The sequence below is a fragment of the Heloderma suspectum genome, chromosome 4 (assembly GCF_057233095.1).
Source record: "Heloderma suspectum isolate Gila_16-S chromosome 4, 16-S_ref, whole genome shotgun sequence".
In the NCBI taxonomy this organism is placed as follows: domain Eukaryota; kingdom Metazoa; phylum Chordata; class Lepidosauria; order Squamata; family Helodermatidae; genus Heloderma; species Heloderma suspectum.
In genome coordinates, this window is record NC_139461.1 from 217,128,464 (window position 1) to 217,152,889 (window position 24,426).

The following is a 24,426-nucleotide window of genomic DNA, read 5'->3' on the forward strand; positions in this document are numbered from 1 at the left end:
TAGGGGCTACAAACTTATTTAATTTTTTTATTTAATTTTTTAGGTTGTGATATTCTACCCTAGTAGGGGGGAAACACCAAATTTAATTCTTAATATTTTTAAGGCTGTACTAACTAAGCTGATTCTCTTCTACTCTTCTACTTTTTCCACTAGCATAATGTTGAATGCAACCCAATGAGATGGATCAGACTTAGTTATGGGGCAAGTTAGTCATGACTAAGTTATGTCCCACTGATTTAATTTGGTCTGCTCTAAGCATGACTAAGTCTGGATCCAACCCTAGGTGTGTATATATTTATAATTCTGGAAATGGATATTATTCATATTTATATATTTATGCCACCCTAGGCTTATTTGCAAGCTGGTAAAGGTATTTGGGAAATAATATTTGCTCGTTTACCGCCCATAGTATTCCTCTGTCAGGAATAGCTGTCAGATCTGGACACATTATGCCCATCCTGTCTGAGTGAAGCCATGGCCACTGACACCCCTAGGCATAGGCCCTATAGCCCTTTGAGGGAGGGATCTGCCTACTCTATTTCCCTGAGGAGGGCTACCCCAGATCAGGGGAAGGGGACAGCTATATAATTTTCCCTTGGACCACTCACCACTGGCTTCAAGCTGTATTGACTACAAAGCTATGCACTGGCTAAGGACATCTGCCACCTAGTGAAGATGGTAGTGCAGGCTTCAAACACATGGACACATTTAAATTAATTAAAATTAATTAATGAGTTTTTGAAATCAAATAACCCTGAGATGCACACCCCTAGGGTCCCTTTAGCATGCGTGCCTTTGCTCAAGTGTCCAGGTTCCATGGTTCAGGAGCTATGGCGCTGAGAGATAGATATATCTTCTCTGTTATTATAGACAAAAGGCTACTCCTAATTTGAATGGTTCTCTAATCAGAGTGTTTATTCACAGAAAAAAAATAATCTAAGCAGGAGCTACCATAAGGTTCTTGTAATATCAGGCAATAAAAGCCAGGAAATTCAAAGTTAGGGTTGTATAGCTACTCTCAGCTGGAAAAAGAGCATAACAGTCTGAGAAAGGTCAGCTTAAAATTTTCTGGCCTTTGCTGACTTTGCCACTGCCTTTAATGCTATTTAAACTTGGGGTGGGGGTGGAGGAAGGATTGCCTGTGGGTTTTCAACATGTAAGATTTTATACTGTACACGGCAGAAAGTACGTTCAAATCTTAGGGATTTTCATTAAATATATCTTTGCATTTATGATCAACAAAATAGGTACCAAACATTTTAAGAGAGAAGGATTAAACAGTTTTCTACAGTTCCAGTCTAATACTAATCATAATAAGTTCATTGCAGTGCATATGCTTGGATGCAGCAGCATGAATAGATCAGCTTCTTTGCTTGCTAAATTTATTTTAATATAAAACTTGATCATAAGAACATAAGAAGGGTCATGCTGGATCAGACCAAGGTTCCATCTAGTCCAGCATTCTGTTCACACAATGGCCAACCAGCTATCGACCAGGAAACCACAAGCAGGACATGAGTGCAACAGCACCCTCCCTCCCATGTTCCCCAGTAACCGGTGTACATAGGCATACTGCCTCTCATACCAGAGGAAGCACATAGCCCTCAAGCCTAGTAGCCATTGATAGACTTTTCCTCTAGGGATTTGTCTAGCCCCCTTTTAAAGCCATCCAAGTTGGTGGCCATCACTACATCTTGTGGTAGCGAATTCCATAGTTTAACTATGCACTGTGTGAAGAAGTACTTCCTTTTTTTCTGTTTGGAATCTCCCACCAATCAGCTTCATGGGCTGACCTCAGGTTCTAGTATTATGTGAGAGGGAGAAAAAAGATAACTCAGGCATCATCACTGCTACCACTCCTGTATTAGGAGTCATAAGTGGGGCATGCAACAAAACTTGCAGACTATTCTTATCCTTCCAAAAGGAGTGCAGGATTTCATCCAGCCATCCAGCCATGCCTGCCTCAGGATACTATTAGGGGCACAAGCAAGCTAATTCATTCTCGTCTCCCCTTGGTTTCCCATTTTTCTTTCCCAACCCTATGACCTCAGTCCCCATTGAGCTGTTTGAGGAGGCGGGGCATTGGCTGCTTTTGGGTTTTTTAAAGGGAGGGGTTGTACTTCTGCAAACTCAGGGTTCACCTGAACATGATGATACTTCTTCTCTTGTTTTTCAGTCACCTTGATTTGATTCCAATCATGTTAGCTAGGAGGCACTGAATTCCATATTAGAAGGAAGATATTTGTGCCTATTCATGCAGACATGGATATGAGAAGAATCCTAGAAAATGATGGTCATACCCACCTAGCTGATAAGTACACACACATACAAATCTTTCTGATGCTACAATTTTACCACATTGGAGTGATTTGTAGATTCACTCCTTTGAGCAAAAAGTATTATGCCAGATCAAACAATTGGTTAAATGTTAGAATTGGAATGCAAGGACAATATAATTTCATTTAATTCTAGAAATGGTGTCTTAGAATCTGGGCTGAATAACCCAGTGTTTATGGTGTCCTGGATATTTTGTTCTTTCATATACATATTCTGACTGTGATCAGAGTTAATAGTCATTACCTTTGTCTCTTCAGCATTACTTGAATACTTTCTTTTACTTGCATCTTAAATAATTCCCCAACACCCAAGAGTTCCTAGATTAAGTGAGCATTGTACATAAAATCAAAATAAAGACACAATGCCTTTCCTTCAGGTTTATATTTTGAGCTGGTTTGCATGTCACAGTGGCAGTTCTTGGGTTGTTTTACCCAGGAAGTACAGGGATGAGTGGAGTGTGTGAGCTGCGCACTCATCATTTACGCTTTTGATTATTAACCCAAGAACAACAATTGCCCATAGTTTGTTGTTAGGTTAACTCTGGGTTGCTTAACCCATAAATAATTCAGGGTTTCTAGGTTCGTATGTTATGAAAACAACCCAGATAAACAACCCAGGGGCAATCCAGGGTTGTTAATTAAAAGTGGAAATGATGAGCATGCAACTTGTGTGCTCAGCTCTCCCCACAATTCCTGGGTTAAACAACCCAAGAATTGCCACCATGACATGTGAACCAGGTCTTTAAAGAGAATCAGAATTAAGCCACATTGAGTTCAATGGGATTTACTCCCAAGTAAGTGTGTATAGGATTGCAGCCTTTGGTGAAGGAAAGTGAAAGAGGCAGAGAATGGAAATCAGTTTGACAATCCAGAATGAAGAGGTGAGCTTTATAAACATTTAAATTCAGCTAAAGCCAAGCTGTTTTTCACTTGCAAATTATTTGTAGCACCCCTAAATCGACAAGACTAAATAATTTTAATACCACAAATTGATTAATGCAGGGCTATGCCACCCCAGATAGGTCTACAACTAAAGATTTGTAGTTTAAGACATACTCAATAAAGGCCTAGTAGTCAAGAGTAATGGATTAATATCAATCAAAATGTACTGTTTAACCATAGACCATCAATTTATTATGGTACAGCACATGGTCCTACTGTAGTGTAGATACTTTGATATATGTACTTACTGTTCACTTGGAAGAGAGGAATTCCTTGACATGGTCTTGGGGGACAGGTCATAGTCACTGTCTGATCTATACAGAAATGACTCCCTGCGCTGGCTGTGCCCTGGAAAAGTGGTATGGAGCACAAGTCCTGAAGAAGAGCCAGCCTGAGGGTCCAGTGGGCTGCGACCTGGTGATGGGCCATTTTCCACATCAAAGCTGTGAACACGGAATACATCAAGGTTACAGGACAAAGCATATTCATCATCTTAAATGCCACCAAATACAAACAATAACAATATTATTTACTTGTGATTTAGCACATAGCACAACCCCTCCCCATACTGGAACTGAGAAACACAGAAGTAGAAGGGGTCTGAATCTATCAGAATAATATTTCCTGTGGGTGGCTGATACTTTACTCTCAAAGGCCTTTGTAACTTTACTACAATTTAGATTTCATTTTGTTAACAGCATCTCTCTTAAAATTGTCCTCAGTACTGCATGCCACCATCTTCCTTTTCCAAGCATACTCTCTGTGCACCCTCTTCCAAAATGCACTCTGAGAAATCTTATGTATCTATTTGTGAAGTCAAACCTGGCTTTGAATAATGTTTTAGAACACTTACTGCAGTTACAGAGAAAAACAAATGAGGTAGGAAAATACAGAACCACCAATTTGCAGAAAACGAGTAGTTCTGCAAATTTATCTCCCAAATGAGATACATGACAGAAGGGGTTATTACATACTGAAGTTCATTAGATGTCTACAGGACTGGCTGTAAGAGCTCTGTCTTCAATTGACTGAAAGGAGCTGTCAACTGCATAGGCGTTATGGAATATTTATGAACATTTTCATCTGAGAACTTTAAAAATTGTTGGCACACAAGGCCTAAGGACAGATACACCAGTGTACTATTGAAGGGAAGAAATCAAGCAAAGAAGGGAATTGGCAGAACTACCAAAATGTTGGTCAAGAGGCTGTTGATGAATAATTTCATTTTCTTCTAGCCAAACCTATGATCCACAACGTGAAGGAATGATGCCTATTTTTCAGATATGAATGGTGAGGACTCAAGAATAACCAGGAAAAAGGGCCATGCAAACACCTTGAATTTGTAGCTTTATATTAGCCAAATGAACAGGTTTGGGGTCTTGCAAGGAAGGATCAGGTGTGTGGGACGGGGAGAAGCAGCTTGTAACTTCCACTTTCATGAATTTTCCCTCAGGGTCTTGAAGAAGATCAGTTAGTACCTTTTTAATATTTGTCCTGACCAACACATATTATGCCTTCTAAACGTGTCTTTAGCATTGCACATACTTTGAAACCAACCTGGCACTGGCAGCTCATATGGGATTACCTATTAATACTACACCAATTTTTTCTGAGTTTTGATTATTGCTATGAAAGTTGCCATTATTCTGGGATTGGGGTTCCCATGAAAAACCCGTACCTTCCATTCTTTTACATGTTTTTCATGCCTGTTTGCAGCCATTATTTTCATGATCTACTACAGCTTCAACAACATTTTTTCTTTACTTGAAATGTCTTCTTTACTGTGTGGTCCCAACCAATCAGAGATCACATAGTGAACATAATGGCATCAGCACTACATAGACAATAAGATCTCCCTATGTGATATTACTAAGGGTGCACAAAACTGTTCCATTGCCCACACACCTACATACTAAATGGGGCAGGGGGAGAGGCAGCATATGTTTTGCTGCTGGTGTTCATTGCCCACCAGCTTTGCTGGCAAGATTTTTACCCCAGTTCAACCATCATTGTGCATTCACATCCATCGTCTACCACAACTTGTCAACAACTCACAACTGGATATGGCCAAGAAATCAGGGGCCTCAGCAACACATTTCGTCTTCTTTGACAAGCATTTGTGAAACATTGCTGGGAAAGGGGGACATGATTCATTGGCCTGGGGTGCACAGAAATGTCCAGGAAATGGATATCCTTCCCTGCTTGGGCTCAATATTACTGTCTACACCACAATATAAAAAATGAACATACAAATGCTAAAAGCACAACTATTTTATGTTTTATTGTATTTAAAATTATTTTCAGGCCACCTTTAAGGGTAAAATACTCTCAAGGTGGCAACAATGCAAATACACAATAAAAAACTATAAAAACTATAAAACGTTCACCAATAAAACCTGCAGCCCACAGATTATGGGAAAGCCAGTGAGTTCAGGTGGGTCTTCAGACCTGCAAAGAAGGGGCTTGATGAACCCTTTATATTAAAAGTCTACACACAGCCTAGATAACAGAAGACCCAGGTATGTACACACTTCTGAAAGTAAAAAAAAACACAACACCCTGTGGGTTTACAAACATTTTTTTTTACTTCAAATATATGGTTAAAATGAATGTTATTTCAAATGCATTTTCACACTTTTTTAAAAAAGTGACCGTTGAACAAAGAGAAGCCCATTTCACTGTTTCCATTATACGCCACTGCAAAAATTTGTTCAGTTTTTTTTTAGTCTGGCTCTTTCAGCCTGTGGTTAGAGTAACTTGGGCCATTTGGGGGTTGGACTCGATGGCCTTGTAGGCTTCTTCCACCCCTACTATTCTATGATTCTGTGATTCATTTTAGCATGAGATACCCAACATAAATTACCTAAATAAGCAGGTTGTTGTTCTTCCACTGGGCTCCTGGAATTATTCTGTCTGATGAAGATGCCATCTGTGGTACAACATCTAAACACAGCTAAGTGAAGTAAGGATCAATTCACCCTTGAATTCCTACCATTAGATCTGGGACAATCTCCTGTCCAGTAGGAACAAGTCATAATTGGATTATACATAAAACCAATAAACTGCATGAAATCTGTGCACCACCACCGAGATCTCCATTTGCTATTAACTGAGCCTGCAATTAAGCAAAATAATGCACGTTTTATATTTCATAGGGGTTTTTTTTCTGCCTAGAATAACCTTTTTGAGTTTTGCTTGAACTGGAACAGCAGGCATTTGAATAGATACCAGTTATTTTATTAATTGTTAAGTAGAAGGATTTGAAAATAAATACTTCTGCACAAGTATTTTGTAGTTTCTTACAGACTCTATCCAATAAAACATGTGGACAGTAGGGATAGAAAATTATGAAAAGGCTAAGCTAGAATCCTTCTGTCTGATACGCTCATTTTCTATGAGGAGATAATGTTGTATATGAAGCAAGCAGAGATGTGAGCCCTCACATGTAGAAGTAGTACAGTCCAGATGCACGTTTACTATCCCTGTGAGAGCTAGACCTACTGTGAGACTGAGTATGTCCTCCTACTCCTCACACCAGGTATCTGAACAGAATGCTTTCTACTACTTGCTTCACGTCCTGTGGAGCTCTCCCCACAACAGTAAGAGCTGCTAGGACCAGACTCTGGAGCAAAGTTCAAAGTGAGGGGCAAACTGAAAAAAACATTGCTGGGGATAACCCATTTTAAAGAGATAAGCAGCAGATGGAGAATGGAGTTCTTCATCCTTTCCCCACTAGCCATTTTCTCATTCTAAATTGTCCCTACCTTCTTTGTAGCTGGGGTTCCAAGGGCACATTTGTCTGTGTTTGGAGCTGCAGAGCAGATCCAATGCTGGGAGAAAATGTGAAGTAGAAAAACAGCCTTTGGAGAAAGGGTTAAGCTCTGCCTGTACCCCCTGCGCACACGCATGCACGCACACCAGGTAGGGGGCACCTCCTGAAGCTATTTTTCTTCCAAAAAAGAGTCGCCCTTCAATCTATGTTACACACTTTGTGTATTGTGTAGTTTGCCACCAAAGAATATTAATATGTTGGTTTAGATTTGTGTCTTACAACACATATTTGCAAAGGATAAGCAGGCATTTGACATCTTCCACTTCAAGCCCACTTCAATACATGACCCTCTACACCACACTTGCTCTGTGTGTGCTGTATCCTAGATACAAGCCCTTAGTTTTCTACTATCCTGAAAAGTGTTTTGCAAGTCACTTCTTCCTTTTGCATTTTCAGATCCGTAAGTGAAAGGGCATACAAATCAAACAAGGTATTGTATGTACAGTTCTGAATTTGGTAGAGTGGTGAAAAGTGTCCTTCTTGCCTGAAATTGGCTACTTCTCCTTTAAGAATGCCTGGCCTGTGGGATGGGAGCCAAAAGACTCCTTACTAACTCCTGGCCTTGGCAATCATGTGCAGGTGTGGGTGTGTCCAAATTAGCACAGTTGCCATCTACCCCTTAAAAGGAGAGGCTGAAAGTCCATCTCAGTAAACTAGGGAGGGTTGGGTTTTTTAAGAGCTGAATCCATGCCACTCTGGACCACGAACTGACCTTGAAGATGATCTTAAGGTTCAGGTAGGCATATGTAGGAGAATTATGAGAGATGGTGGGGGGAAAAATATTTCTACAACAGTCATAACTGCTAAGCTTATTTTAAAAATCTTAATAGTCATTTTTATTTTGAATACAAGTGCATTCCAGCGTTAATCGTTCAGTACATGTTCAGAACATGAGCCACTCCATAATTATTACTGAATGCTTCCAAATGTGGGTTGAATACATTGAACCATTTGTAAAACCATGCTAAAAAAGTGCATCACATGAATTCACCTTTAGGCACTACATATACCAACTATATTGTTATTTGTCATGGCTGAGCTCTCATTTGAACTTCTACTGTAGAACTCTTTGCTATGACTCTTTCATAGCTCATTAAACTTGTTTTGGTTTAATATTCAATATGGGAGATGAGTGGGCTGAGCTTTAACTTAGAACAACAAAGAACTCTGTTGATTTCTCAGTGGAACAAAACCCAGTTGATAATCTTCATGTTTTCAAAACATTCTGTCTAAAAGTGCTGTTCTGAAGTAATATATTAAGCCCTTATTTTGAACTGAGGATTCCATTCTCCTATTTTCTTGTCAAAATCAAGATACTCCTACCCTAATTACTGATGACTAGATGAAACTCATTCAGTAAAAGATGCAATTAGTGCCTTAAACCTAAGCTGTTATAGTTCAACACTTGGGCCATGTTTCCAGGAAAACGGAAGGAGAAGCGAATGGAGGAGTACTGGATTTTTTTTAAAGGAATCAGCTTTGCTGTACTTTGGTCCATGCAGGGCTCCACAAGCAGGTTCTCCACACCAGTAAAAATCGCTTCACAGAACATACTTCCTGGTGGTGTTGGGGGTTGGAGTGAAGTCATTTGACTGGCAGGGGCTGCTCAACCAATGAAAGAGGCTTCCCCCCCTCTCCCCTTTCCCCTGAAGCTCCAGATGGACCTGCATTTCAGGAGCAAGCCTCATTGAGCACAATGGGTGTTACTTCTGAGTAGATACACATATGCTTGTGCTGAGAAAGGGGGGGACACAAAGACTGGAAACCAGCCCCCATTTTAATCCTATCTAGGTAGGATTAAATGCCACCTATCTAGATAGGCGGCAATCCTATCGAGATAGGCAGCTGCCTCCGAAATCAGAGGCGACTGCCTATCCAAAGCAGGGCAGGAAAAGCATGGAGGGTAGGGATGTACGAAATGACTTACCTGTTTCATGACATCTGCGGTGGGGGGGAGGTGCTCCGTCCCTCCCCCCGAAATCCTCGCTGGCCAGCTCTGCTCTGCAGTGACTCCGTGGAGCTGCCAGCCGGGGCCACCCACAGCGACATCCAGCCGCTGCTGGGCTGTGCAGTGACGCAAATGGTGGCCGCTGTAGCCACCACCATTTGCGTCTTTTTTTCGCTGTGATAGGCTATGTAAATATTTACGTAGCTACAGTGGCCGCCATTTGCGTTCCCTTTTTTTGCCGTGATAGACTACGTAAATATTTACGTAGCCTATCATGGCCTCTGCAGGGACGCAAATGACATCCCTGCGTTAGGTGTGATAAGCTACATAAGTATTTACATAGCCTATCACGGCGAAAAATCGTGAAGTGAATGGCGGCCACAGACGCGGCCGCCATCCACAAAGCAGCGTGAATGGCACCAGGTAGGTGCTCCGTTTTGTGCACCTTTTGAGGGGGTGGGGCTTCATTCCGCCACAGATTTCGAGGGGGGGCTGAATGCACTGGCATTCGGCCTCACTGAGATCCGTGGCAGAATTCTCCGCCATCCCTAACGGAGGGGATCATTCCCTCTGCGCTCCTCTTGCCCTGCTTTTTCGGCTAGACAGCCGATTGTGGTTGTCTAGCTGTGGGAGCACGGAGCAGGGAAGAAGGCTGCTGTACGACACATACAGGCAGCTACACTCTCCCTGCCCCAGAAAGCCCCCAGCCACACCCCTTTCTGGCTGTTCTACGCTCCTCTTGCGAGAGCAGAAGTGGGGAGAGGTCGGTTGTCCAGGAACCGACCTCAGAGCATGGCCTCCAAGGTCAGTTCCCAGAAAATAGCATATCCTATGGCCATCTAGCTGCTGTCTAATGGCCATAGGATTGCTTCCTCTGTTTGCTAGTGAGATTTTCAGCTAGGATAACTTTCTTCAGGCAGCCATACCAAAAATCTAAGGTTAGTAGTTTGTAATTCTTTCAGTTAGTTGCAATAACCTGTTGAGTGGTTAGAGCCTTCTTTTAATGACTTGGCTTTAGGGATGGCGGAGAATTCCGCCACGGATCTCAGTGAAGCTGAATACCATTGCATTCGGCCCCCTGAAATCCATGGCGGAACGAAGCCCCCCCGCCCCACCACCCCACGAAAGGTGCGTGAAAAGAAGCACCTACCTGGTGCCATTCATGCTGCTATGTGAATGGCGGCCGTCATTCGCTTCATGATTTTTCCCATGATAGGCTACTTAAATACTTACGTAGCCTATCACGGCTAATGCAGGGCCGCCATTTGTGTCCCTGCAGAGGCCATGATAGGCTACGTAAATATTTACATAGCCTATCACAGCAAAAATAGGGAATGCAAATGGCGGCCGCCGTAGCCACCACCATTTGCGTTCCCTTTTTTTTGCCGTGAAAAAAAGGGATGCAAATGGCGGCAGCTACAGCAGCCGCCATTTGCATCCCTGCGCAGCCCGGATGTCGCAGAGCGGAGCCGGCCGGCGAGGATTTCGGGGGGAGGGACAGAGCGCCTCCCCCCCACTGCGGATGTCACGAAACGAAACAGGTAAGTCGTTTCGTACATCCCTACTTGTCTTGCCTGCTTTTTCTCCAAAGGTTTACAGATCTCCCAATTCCAATTGTTGTTTATGTATTATGAAGCATTGAAATACTTGCAGTTTTCATGAGGTACCCTTTTTTTTTTTACAAATTTATTTCTGCTTTGGTGTGTGAGGCTTTTTTTTTCTTTATTGAGAAACTACTACTGGAGCTGGACAGTGTGTGTGTGTATATGAGCAATCTTGATGGTAGTGCATAAAATGAATTTGGGTATAAATTTTGCAGGCATTGGGCTCATATGCACAAATGATATACCAGTAAAAATTATCCAGGAAAATAATGTTTTAAAAATACCACATACACATTTGGAAACAACCACCATCACCATTGTCATTATGGGTTTTAAGGCTTTAGGAACAGAGCAAACAATCAACATATATAAAGAAAGTGTCAGAATGTACTGGTGAACTCAGGCACAGGTGAACTCAGTGGCACGGAGCACTTTTTATCAGCTTAGGCTGGTATACCAACTACGCCCTTATCTGGACAGAGATAGCCTAGCTACAGTTATCCATGCTCTGATAACTTCTCGTCTGGATTACTGCAATGCGTTATACGTGGGGCTACCTTTGAAAATGGTCCAGAAACTTCAGCTGGTCCAAAATAGGGCAGCAAGATTGTTAACAGGGACTGGCCTGAGAGCCAGTACTTTTCCAGCTGCACTGGCTGCCAGTCCATTTCCGGGCCCGATTCAAAGTGCTGGTGTTAACATTCAAAGCCCTTAACGGCTTGGGGCCAGGTTATCTGAAGGATCGCCTTCTCAGAAATGTGCCTGCCCGGACCTTAAGATCATCGTCAGCGGCCCTTCTCCGTGAGCCCCTGCCAAAGGAAGTGAGGCGGGTGGCTACTAGGGGGAGGGTTTTTTCTGCTGTGGCACCCTGGCTGTGGAATGAGCTCCCTAGTGAGGTTCGCCTGGTGCCTACATTGTATTCCTTTTGGCGCCAGGTGAAGACCTTTTTATTTTCCCAGGCATTTTAGCATTTTAGCTTTCTAAATTATCTTTGCTGTTTTAAATCTGTATTTTAAACTCCTGCACTGCTGCTAGGTTTTACTGTGGGTGTATTGTTATATTGTGGTTTTAATGTTCTATATATTTTAAATTGTTTTATTGTGTGCTGTTTGGTTTTAATTTTTGTGAACCACCCAGAGAGCTTCGGCTACTGGGCGGTATAGAAATGAAATGAAATGAATGAATGAATAAATAAATAAATAAATAAATGTATGTATGTAGTGGTAAAACACTGAAGGATACAGAAGGATAGGTAGAACAAACATATTCACTCCATAAATTGTAGGAGTAACTAGAGATGGAACTACAAATAGTACAAAAATGCCATTTTGTCTATATTGCTGCACTTTAGCACACATTTAAGAAATAAGCAAACTCCCTCTGTATAATCTCCTGTATTATGTTGGTTGCCTGTATTCACCTAGATTCTTTTTGAGATGCGGTGACCAGAACTGTGCATAGTATTCAAGATGTGGCTACCCTATAGATTTAATGAGATTATACTGCTGCTGAGAGAGGAAAAAATAAATGCACCTGGAATCTGTTCCTTTTATGCAAGTCAGTATAGAAAGAATTTATGGTGACTGTAATTTATTCTATCTTCTCAATGGTCAAATATAATTGACAGAGTCACTTTCTGGAGAATGTGGTATTAGTGCATGTCAATTGTATGCTTATTTTAAAAATTCTCAAACTAAATACTTATTACTGTGTTCATGTTATAGGTGTGATATTATAATCATAATAGTTCAATATTAATCTGCATGAAATGTATCTGAATAGCTCAGAGAGTCTTAGCCTGTTACTAAGCCAATTTAAAAAATAATGAATGATTCAGAATCAAACTGGAAAGGTAAACAATACTGATAACCCTGAACTGAACCCAATTTTTTAATGGCTTGACTCCATAACAACAAGTCACATCAGTTTCCATTGCATATTAAAGAAGTTCTAAGAAGGTGTGATGCTTATTCACATAATTGGTTTTGCCTGCCCCAAACCTAGCTCTTATTGGCTGCCCTTTGCTCTTCTTTTAACACTACTGCAGCTTTTGACAGGGTAATACTGTTTACAAAATGACTAATCCCAGCAATCACTCATGTTTAATTACTATAATCTTAATGTTTTAAGAACATCAACTCTGTTTCACATCAATCTCCAGGAAATTCATTGCTAACCTGACAAACCCACAACAAGCATCTGAACTTAATTTGCTCAAAGAGTATGTGAGATGAAATCCGAAATCTAATGTGAGCCCAACGGCGAATGTTTTCACAGCTGCAAAATCTTTGAACTCAGAATAATTCCTAATGCAAGACTTTCTCCCTCTTAAGGGAAAGGGTGAGAGCTAAGTTTAATGGGATAGTAAACAAGGGTGGCAAGCTAAAAAATCACTCTACAATCTCCAAGCAAATTTGTAGGGAAGCAAAGGTTCATTGCTATCAAGAATTCAGGTAAGTGGGTTCATATAGCTATTATGCTTTTCTAATAAACTCTATGGAACTTCCAGCTAGAGCTGTCTCCACCTGATCATAATTACTCAGAACTAATATGGCTAGTCGTTTCAACATCATAAACTTCGCCTTATAGAGAAGTGGCTTCCTGCACTACAACACACACACAATATTGTATCCATACACTCAGCATGACATGAGACCCTCCCTCCGCTTGTCTGCCATATGGTGCTGAGCAGCTTGCGTTGCATCTGCCGGCTCGCTCAGCACAACATGAAAAACTTCCCTCCCCCAAGTTCTCTGGAACATGCAGAGGACCTGAGGGAGAGGACTGTCAGTGGTGACAGCCAATTAGGGCTAGTAGTATGCCAAACCAAAATATGTGGACCTGTGTGTATGTTCGTGTCTTTCTAGATAAAAAAAGCAGCTTAGCAGGACTGCACTAGTATTCTGTGACTCCGGAACAAAGTAGTACACTCTATGTGGGAGATCCTTGACTGGACCTCATCATGTAATTTTCTTTTCCTAAAAGGCCTGATTTGGATGGAGGGAGAGGAAATCTCTCTCTTTCTCCTTGTGCCAGTTCCCCAATGCAAACCACCCCCACCAAGCTGCTATTAACCACAGAGTGTGAAACATACAGGCACCCTCTGTTTTCCCCACTGTGGAGCTTGGGATGGGGTGATTTGATACAAATTTATCTTCCAAATATTAGGTTGGATTCAGTGGTGCTATCCCATTGACAGAACCTATTCCGTCAGCGGAACCAGTTGTGGGGTGATTCCCCCTTCCTCCTGCAGCCCCCCACGGATCCTCAAAATCTGCTCCAGAGAACTGGGAACCAACCCTCTGGAGCAAACTTTCAGGCAACACAGAGGGCTGATGGTGGTGGAGAAAGGGAGAAAGTCCCACTGTGTCAGCAGACTTCCACTAGTGTGGCACTGGAATTAACTCATTGTGATTTTGAGAATTTCAAAATCAATATACAGTAATGAAGGAGAGATAGTATATTATTGAGTAAGTACAGGTCATTATCATATGTTATAATCAGTAGATGCCTGACTATCTGTGGTAATAACTAATGACTAGGAACTACTCATCTAATCTGGATCAGTTCAATAAGATGTTATTTAGTAGCCCATGGTGTGTAGGCAACACCTGTATGATTTAATTCAACAGAAGGTTTCTACAGAACCCAGTTTAATTAATTCCAGTTTGAAGGCCTTGCATTTAGCTTTCTAAGTCTGCTTTGCTCTTCTGTGACATTATAGCAGGCAAGCCAAAGAAGCCATTACACAGAACCACTGTGATATCAGAGCAATCAAGCCAGCTGCATAAATATCATATTTATGTAGGACATGTCAGCAATTTAAAATATTATATTTCCATCTATAAACCTCATTTCACCAGGAAAGTGGTAGGCATCTCAAAGTTTTAGGCTTGTTATTGTCCCCCCCCCCCTCTATTTTATTGCAAATAGAATAAAGTCACAAATGTTAATGGGAAAGTCAAAGAAAAATAATACTTATCTTGATTCATTATCCCAAATGCAATAATATTCTCTCTCCTATAGGCTACAGAAGAAAGTTAATATTTGTATGTGTATAATCAAATGAAAGTTGCTCAGATGCAATTTGTAATGTTATGATGATATGATGATTTCATAACAGTAAGTCCTTCCCTTTGCGGAAAAGCAAACATTCTACCTATTTTCTGGAGGGGGGGGTGTTCTGGCTCACAGGGACTATGTTTTTTTAAGAATAATTTGTAACTCAGACACCTGTTGTCAACTAGATCAAAGCCAAATACATTAAATAAGCTATAATAGAAGCTTTTAAGATATTTGAAAAATGTTAAACAGAGAGCTCAGCTTCCATGGAAGAGTGATGGAATATCCACTCATCAAGTGAAGTTTAAAAATTGCCTTCACTATCCATTCATAAAGCTAAGAAATGAAGTCATGTGGCGAATGTAATCACTGTCTAGATATTCCATTAAGATTTGTATTTGTTTAATTAAAACATAGTTATTTGGTTCATACTGGATTAATCTATGCAGGCAAATACATTTCTCAGTTTCCTCAGCAACATATTACACACACTCAGCATCAGGGCAAAAGCATGGCTTATGTCTAGTGGTGACTTTATTTGGGGGATAATCTTTGAAAAGTCAATGTTACCCAGCTATAATTTCTCCTTCTGTACCTGATATGATTTTACTTAAAGAAAAAAAAAACTACAAAAATCATCCACTTTAGCTAGATAAATATATATATGGATGTGACAACATAGCGATTTCCCTGCAACTCCCAGGGCCAGCCCTAGGATAAATAACGCCCTGAGCAAGGATTGCCTTTGGTGCCACAGTCAGCTTTACAGGGTCACCCTGAGGGTTTATGGGGCCCAGTGAAGGTGTGACATGTTGGGGCGCTGCTGCTGCCCCCTACAAGGATCCATGCATATTTGTACAAAGCTGGGGGCTACATGTGAGAATTACTGCACGCACAGACTACATCTGAGGATTCTCATCTGTACCTCCTCCTTGCCATGGGATCAAGCAGAAGGATAGATGTGCTTCATTTTTTCTTACATGGGGATAATGGAATAGGGCTCAGCTTGTGCTTCTCCTGAGTACCTCCTCCAAATTCCAAACCAAACCCCTTCTGGCAGAGCTTCTTTGTGTTTCCTATAGGGATGTACAAAAGTCACTTACCTTTCCGTGGATTATGTTGATGGTGGGGGGGGGAGGCGTTGTGTCCCTCCCCCCGGAATCCTCAAAGGGGGGGGGAGGCGATCTGTTCCTCCCCCCCGGAATCCTCCATGGCCGGCTGTGCTCCGCGGCAGCTCTGCGGAGCAGCCGGCCAGGCCCAGCCAGGCCAGAGCCGTCTGCAGCCGATTTCCGTCCGCAGAGGGCTCTGGGGAAAAAACACAACCCGCGTATGCAAATGGTGGCAGCTATGGCCGCCACCATTTGCGTTCCTTATTTTTGGCTGTCTTAGTCTACGTAAATATTTACGTAGACTATGACGGCGAAAATAAAGGGGAACGCAAATAGCGTAGTGGGCACTATTTGCGTCCCTTTTTGATTCACCGTTTTAGCCTATGTAAATCTTTACGTAGGCTAAAACGGCCAAAAATAAGGAACGCAAATAGCGGTGGCCATAGCCGCCGCCATTTGCGTATGCAGGTTTGTTTGTTTTTTTAAACCCAGCCATGATAGGCTACATAAATTTTTACGTAGCCTATCACGTCGTGTTTTTTTTTTCTAAACCCAGCCATGATAGGCTACGTAAATCTTTACGTGGCCTATCACATCGAGTTTTGTGTTTTTTTTAAAACCCAGCCATGATAGGCTACATAAATCTTTACGTAGCCTATCACGTCATTTTTGTTTTTTGTTTTACACAAGCCTGCAAATGGCGGTGGTGGCAGCCGGTCGGAAGACCAGCCGCCGCCGCCGCCACCGCCCGGAAGATCCGCCCCAGGTAAGTCTCATCCCGGGGGGGATCGGGGGGGCGGGGGTGGCAGGCCATTCTGCTACGGAGTTCGGGGGGGCCGAATGCACTGGCATTTGGCCTCACCGAGATCCGTGGCGGAATTCTCTGCCATCCCTAGTTTCCTAGGGCTCAGTTTCACAGGTCTTCTGGTTGTGGCCTGCTGCTGGCCTTCTCCACTACTCAGGCAGAAAGGATTCCTCCCTTAAGGCCTGGCCTCACACCTCTCCCACACCTTCTTAATTTCATCATTATTTATATAGTGCTTATAGTGTTTACAGTATTTGAAGTGCTAAGTGCATTGCCTCAAAAGTCAAGCTGTGTTCCACTGATTTTTCTACCTAGCACAAATGACATTAAATTGGAAATTGAAAAAGAAACATACTTTAAAGCTAACTGAAGGAAGATAATTTCTGTAGTTAGTACCCAAACAACCTGTAGAACCTTGAAAAAAGGTTACAGACACTTGCTTTTTACCAGCCTAGGTCACTGCAGACAGTAATTTTTTTTTTTTAAAAAAAAACCCCAAACAAACAGCCATTGAGCTTGGCTTGGTGCCCCCCTTCAGCTTGATTTGGCACCCCCGTTCACCTCAGTTTGGTGCCCCCCTCAACTCAGCCACCCTAAGGCCAGACCTGCCAACTCCTCCTGATTCTTGTTCATAGCTTTTGTAGCTGAATTCAAAATAATCTCAGTTTAATCAAAATGAGTGTTTAAGGAATAGAGAAAGATGTAAAAAAAAAAAACCCTTTCAAAGCCCAGCAATTAATATCAGTTTTCTGCAAATAATGATGGTGCATTTATCTGGAATTGTTTTTCTCTTCTCAATAGTTAGACCTGGACAGAGGATATTGAAATGGTTAATAAACATCTACATCATATCTTGACATGACCAACCCCTTGTGCCTTTTTCATTCACATTTCTATAAACATCTGAAGAACTGGATTTCTCTCTCTCTTTCTCTCTGCAGAAATGACAGATCAATTGCAAAGATTTCAGGGACCTGTAGACTAATTTGTAACAGCAGAATACCCTAACCAAACTATTGTTAAAGTTTACCTCCTTAAAATGACAAGTTACAATGGACCAGGTTTTCCCTAGTATCACTCAGGGTGGAGTTACTCCTCCATGTTTTCCATGTGATGATTGCTACAGTCACCACATGAAATCTCCATCATAAGCCTAGTATCAAGAATACAGCTCTTTTACTTCTTGGATAAGGTTATTTTGTGACAATCACCACATAAACCAGTCTTGTATATCTATTATCTACCCTAAAACAGAGCACCATTGTTTTATTTGGTTAGTTTTTCTCATACCAGAAGATGAACAGCTTACATAAACAGTCCCTACCAGGTAATTAACCGGCAATCCTCTAACAGACTTGATGTAAACGAGAAATCAGAAAGGGGTGGAATGTAGATTAAGAGAACTCAGGAGCAGGTATGGTGAGGTAGGCCCATTGAGATGGAGGAGTTTGGGCAGCAACTGACTTGGAAGTCAACCACTTAGAGAAAGAGTTAGGAAAGGAACTACAATTACTAAGCCTTGGAAAATCAGTAAGAGAGTTTATCAAATAGTTTTGACTCCATAGTTTTACCAGAGGCTGAGAGTTACCATTCACAACTGGGCAGGAGTTTTCCACTGCACTGCCATCGCAGTCCTAATTATCCAGTACACAAAAACGCTGGCCACCAGATCGAGGATTAATGAGCTGTTGTGACACTAATTTTCTCTAAGGAAGCAAGAACATGACCCCCAAGGTTACAACCTGGTAATGTCAGGATGGTTACACATGGGGCAGGCAAGCAGGCATGAGTTTGAAGATAGGCTATCTTCAAGGACCATTGTAGGTTACGGATGTCAGATACTGAGGCTTGACAATTCCAACATTACAAAAGATTTGTGACTTTGTTTCCCCATTCTCACTGCCCTGCACAATCACATTAAAATGTAATAGAGAAAAGTAATACTTCAGTAATTTTTGGGAAGGATGTGACAAGGCTGAATCCATCTTAAAGGCAAAGGGTTCAGAGGAGGGTTAACAAGTTGATGTCTAGTGTCTTTTTCATGCTTAGGAGACAAAGGCTATGACGTGCATATGTGTGTACTGTATGAATATGAGTTGTACTGCGAGATGTGTGCATAAATATGTGCAGAATGGGTAGGACTGGGTTGCATGTGGGAATACATAATTTTGAGTTGTATTTACATATGGAAATAGAGATAGATTGTATTGGGAGAAATACTGGAAGAAACGATGGAAGATAAATATAGAGAGCTTAAAAGGAAGGATGGGTGACAGTTGTGTGAATGAATGAAAGTAACCAGCTTGGGGCACATGTGAATGTATATATCACACCCATGTGTGTCTGCAAGATAATGGATAATAAATGGTGTTTTAGGGATGGGAAGATGGAAAAGTCTCTAGAGCAGACTTCACCATGAGGACGTTTTTAGGACTTTACAATTTGGGGGCTTTTCAAGTTTTTTTTAGCTATCAGCTTCACTGCAGCTAGTCAAGATATGATGAGGAGAAAGAAAATCATAAAGTAAAATGTCAGAATAATGCCATAGTGACTGATACTTTTACATATTGCAGAGGTGTCTAAAATTAGTACTATTAAAGAGTCCCTTATTATGAATCATAACACAAAGTTGTTATACTATGAGTGCCATCTACTGGAACTCTTACTTCCCAGCTACAGATTCTTCACATTGCCTTCATAAGTGTTCAGAAAGTTTGCCGTTCTTAAAATCCTCCCTTGACTTGACTAGGTTAATGTTGCTACCTATCAGCTTCAGAATATCAGTGGCAAGATCTACATGCAGAAGCATTTTCAGCTTTTATCCGGATTATCATGACATTGGCATTGGTCTGTCAGCAGCACATGAAGCAAGAAAAGTGGAGCATATGCCACCTAAAAACCCACTTTCACAAGTCACACAAGAGCACTTTAAACTGCCTTACTTTGGGGTTGGGCAGAGTCCTGCCAGTTGAAGTGAATGTCACCAACCACAGAGATGCTGCTCAGCAGTTGAGATAGGTTTGGTCCCTGCCTTGTCCATGCTCCTGCTACTGGCTGCCCCCTCTCCTTCCCCTCTGTGTATTCTTTAGTTTTCAGTGTATTGCAGCAACAATACTGAAAAATACCGCTGCTTCAGGCTCCTGCTACTGGCTGCCCCCTCTCCTTCCCCTCTGTGAATGAAACTGCCCTATTGCGAATAGAGGGTAGATAGCTAGTGTGCTGCAGTAAAGGCTTGAAACTGCATGGCTCTGATTTTCTCCATGGGAAAAAGAGGATGTACGCTATTCTGAAGGCTCGAAATAGCACAGCTCTGATTTTCTCAATGGGAAAAAGATGCTACAGATTCTCAATGGGTAAATGCTTGTGAATGGGAAGTAGTGCTAAGTGGGAAGAAGCCTGTGTCCAAAAAGAGGGAATGAAGGGGGGGAAAGAGGCAGCCCCATCCGTTGACTAGGCCCCTGCCAGATCACAGAAATAGGCATGCCCAGGATTTAATGCAGGGAACGGGGCACACTGCTGCAGAACTGCTCTGGAGCCATGTTTAAGAAAAACAATGCACTAAAATGACTTTCCAAAAATGTGCATTTTCCAAAGGGAAGCTCTGGGGTGGCTGCAGATTGGCAACAGTGTCATCTGTCCCAAACAACCCTGACATGTTTGCATTAGATCAGCCATGTAGATTGGTTCAGTGCCTCTACATTAACCACTGACTTGCAGATTTTCAGTTTCCTTTCATGATGTCCTCTTGGAAATGTGTAATTTCCAGCCATTTCCAACCCATCTTCATCCAGGTTTATCACACCACTTCTGGTGAATTCTATCAATACTGATTTATTTATAAATGACATAAACTACCGTGTTGTAACTTCATTATACCATCATAACATGGATCTTTGCCCATTTAGGAGATTTAGTGGCAATCCTGTCCTCATTCGGCTAGCATAATTTGAGGACATGATTATGCTATTTAAAAAGGGTTACATTTTTCTATAGTCTTTGGAATTAACCTTTATTAATTTAGCATACAGAATGCATATTAACCTTTAGCAGGCAGAATGGAAAGGAAGCTCAGATCTCAAATACAACAAAGCAAATTATAGATGTGAATAGCATTAACCATTGCTATTGATTGTTGATGCACTAATTTTTTATATTAAAATACAAAATACATTGACCATGGTTCTAACTTGGTAATCAAAGCTGCACTATTCCAAGAAAGCAAGGCACACCCTGATCTAAAAGGAAGAGCAAAAATGTTATGTGATTTGATCAGTATGATCATGAATATTAGAAAATGCATAGTTCTACTGATTACTTATACCCAGTGACTGCTTAATAAGTACATATTTGCTATTCACTTCTTAAATTTGGATTTCAATATAACGTTTGTGGCATTTGATGAACTTCATGTACAAAGTAGTTAAGGAACCATTTATAGTAGTACAAATCCCAATTTTAATGTTAATGGTGGAAAACAAATTTCAAGCCCTTTTCTCCCCCACTCCCCACTTTCTCAAAGCAGGTGTGAAGTTACCATTTGCTTCTGTATTGTTGTTTTTGTACTTTTTCCATTATATGAATAACTGCATTGATACGAACATGACAAAAAGAAAAGGGAATAGGGGTGCAAGAGAGAAGGGTTAAGGTGCCTGTGGATGCAACTAGACACAGTATTGGGAGATTTGTGATAACTCCTTACATCTTGATGTTGTTGTTGTTGTCAATAATATTGGATTGAGGAATGGAGGTTATGGAGGGAATCTTCCCCTATGCCAGTTTCCCAAATAAAATCCCACCCTGAAATTGCTACTTGCCAGTACTTGATACTTTGCCCTGCAAAGTAAATACACAGGATTGGGGGAGGGGAGAATATTTTAATTAGGAAAATAGTATGGGGGAAATGGTTAAGCTCCATTCCCAGCACCTGTTCCTGATCCACAGCTGTTTTTGTTTTTTTTTTAGAAACTGCAGGAGGTCCAATCACAGATCTCCTGATGATACCTCTGGTTTGGCCCTGCGTGATGGAACTTTTAAAGTTAAAATTTGTATTTAAGAAATTGCTAGGATATGTAGGCAAAAGTAGCTCATGAAAATCAAAGAACAACACATAGACCTGGTTTGCATGTAACAACAACCCAGCATATAGGTTGAGTGGGTTGTTGTAATGACAATCTGTGGTTCAACATGTGAACCCTACACTGTGGTTTAACTATGGGTTGTTAACCAACAACAGCCCAGAATACACAACCCAACAATAGGCCATGGGTTTTCTTCTTGGGTTGTTTGTGGTTAACAACCCATAGTTAAACCATAGTGCGGGATTCGCATGTAACAACCACCGACAATTCAACAACCCACAATTGAACACTAACTCATGATTTAATGACAACCCATACTGAAACCATACTCTGGGTTGTTGTTACATGCATACCAGGCCATTGAGTCCTTAGTGCATATATTCAATATTACTAAAATGGTATTAATAAGATCAGCAAAAAGTTTTATTACGAGAAGGGAAAGTAATATTTCCACTCTTCTGGATGTTACTCAAAGCTAGGGCAGTAGGTGGCTCTGCAGCATTACTTGTCAGGATCTAGTACTGTAAGTAGGAGGGATGCTAAGAAAACACTGCAGTTCTGTGTTACTGTATTAATTTACAGAAATATGTTTTTTTTTAAAAATGAAGCATGATAAAGATGCTCCATGATAAATATACATTGATTTGTTTCAACATTAAGTACTGATGTGTGATTTTGTTAAAAAAATGTTTTGGAATGAAAAAACAAAACCATGTTTTCTAGACGGATTATTACATAACGCCTAGACATTATTTTTGCCTCAGTTAAAAATGCAGAGGTTTAACTCTAGATATGCTAAAATAAAAACTTCAGTGCTACTTTCCTAAGAGAACTCCAATTCCATATAAAGTAAATCTAATGGCCCTAACTTATAAGATTAGGCACAAGGAAACATTAAAAATACCACAATCTCATGTTCACTTATGGAAAGATGTATTAGGATAACATGATATGAAGGGCGGTAGGATAAATGAAGAGATTACAGGTGATGCAATCTCTGTAATATAATGCATGATATTGATGATGGAATGTATTCCCATGATGTTTTATTGTTTATTGATATTTTATTTGTAAAAAAATCAATAAAAACTATTAAGGGCGCAATCCTATTGAGATAGACAGTCGCCTCCGACTTCCTCTGAAGTTGAAGATGACTGCCTATCCAATGCAGGGTGGCTGAAGCACAGAGGAGAGGATTTTGTCTGTGCTCTGACTGCCCTGCAGTTTGCCTTAGCTGCCAGATTTTGGGCATCTAAGTGTGGCTTTGGGGAGGGGGTGGGAATGGGGCTGGGAGACTGCACAGGAAGCTGTCTAAAATAGCTTCTGCAGTCTCCTCCCCTCCCCACCCCCAGTAACGCTCCCTTTTCACCTTGTCTGCGCTCCGTGTTATGAGCACAGACAGGCACAGAAGGGCAGCCATCCTGGCTATGAGGGAGAGGGGCAGGGGGCACGGTTCCCCAGGTACGAGCTCGTACCGCTTTCTACAAGTTCAGAGCTGGGAAACTGAAAAATTCTATCTCTCCCAGATGTTGTCTAGGGGACATAGGATTGCTCACTAACAGAGCTCTGTGATTCCTAGCTCTGTTTTTGTTTTAATCAAGAGTTTGGACACTAGCTGTAGTATTTTTCTCCAAATAAGTCTGCTGGCTAAGTGAAAGCTATGATTGCCCAGGTCCTCACAGATACCTTCAGCCCCTCCCAAATATTTGGGTCAACCATGGAGACCAGATGCCTAGGTATTGGGGTTTAATTTGTTAACTTAATAGTACAGACAAATGTATTTATCTCCCTCCCCAGGTCCCAAGTCTTAGCTATATTTGTTAAGAACCCCCTCCCCAAGTTTATACAGCACATTGTAGTTGGTCCCTTTTCTAAACGCCAAATCTAGAATAGCCAGATGACTTTAAAATTTCATGTTTCATTGAAAAGCAAAGAGAAAAGAAAAATGCCTCCGGGTGGCAGAAGAAGTTGAAAATTGGACACACTGCCCTGCAAATACTTCAAAGATGAAGGGAGAAAGTATCAGAATAATATTCTAGCCAATAATCTAGTTCTCTTTGTATCTATCTTTAGTAAAATAGAAACTATCAAACAGGTATTAAAACTAAGACCAAATTCATATGTTACTGCGATGGTATGGTACCCTATCTCCTGGTCTGGCTCCACATCATCTCAGAAATGTATGGAAGCTGAGATCATGTGGAGCCACTTAGGTTCGCAAGCACCCTCTCCAGCAGTTGTCCCTGGTGTGGATCCTAATGACATGAGTCTATGTGATTAGAATTTCCAAGTAATATTGAGCCAGCCAGGCACCATGCCATTACACTACCATATGAATTGGGCCGTAGAGAGGAGCAGAATCATTATGATACTCAAAGCCAAAAGGACCCCAGAATTCAGTACTACACAATAAATCTAATGTGTCAATAGTTTTGTAGATCCTTAGCTTTGTGGCCACATTACAGACCATATGTTCAGATACATTAACATCTTTTAAGCATCATATAGACTTGCCATTGTTTTGTAGGAACCAGTGGAACACATCACCCTAGGGGTTTGGAGTGCTCCTTTTAGCCAGGGTATTGCAGACTCCCAAATATTCCCCTCAGTTGCCTGTTCCAGGGTTTCTTATACTGCCACCAACTTTTTACAGATGACTTTGAGTGCCCCTCAAAGGAGAAGGTGCCTTTGGCAGGGTGTTAGTGGAGAG

At 41.3% G+C, this 24,426-nt stretch overlaps 1 protein-coding gene across 2 annotated transcripts in view; it reads right to left on the reverse strand.

Annotated features, from left to right (window-relative positions):
* PDE4B (phosphodiesterase 4B) overlaps positions 1-24,426 on the reverse strand; it is a 352,041-nt gene that overhangs the window by 91,635 nt on the left and 235,980 nt on the right. For both annotated transcript variants that reach the window (XM_084852293.1, XM_084852294.1), the window contains one exon: positions 3,527-3,721. In XM_084852293.1, coding sequence (XP_084708419.1) covers positions 3,527-3,721 — 195 coding nt within the window. The remainder of the gene's footprint in view (positions 1-3,526; positions 3,722-24,426) is intronic.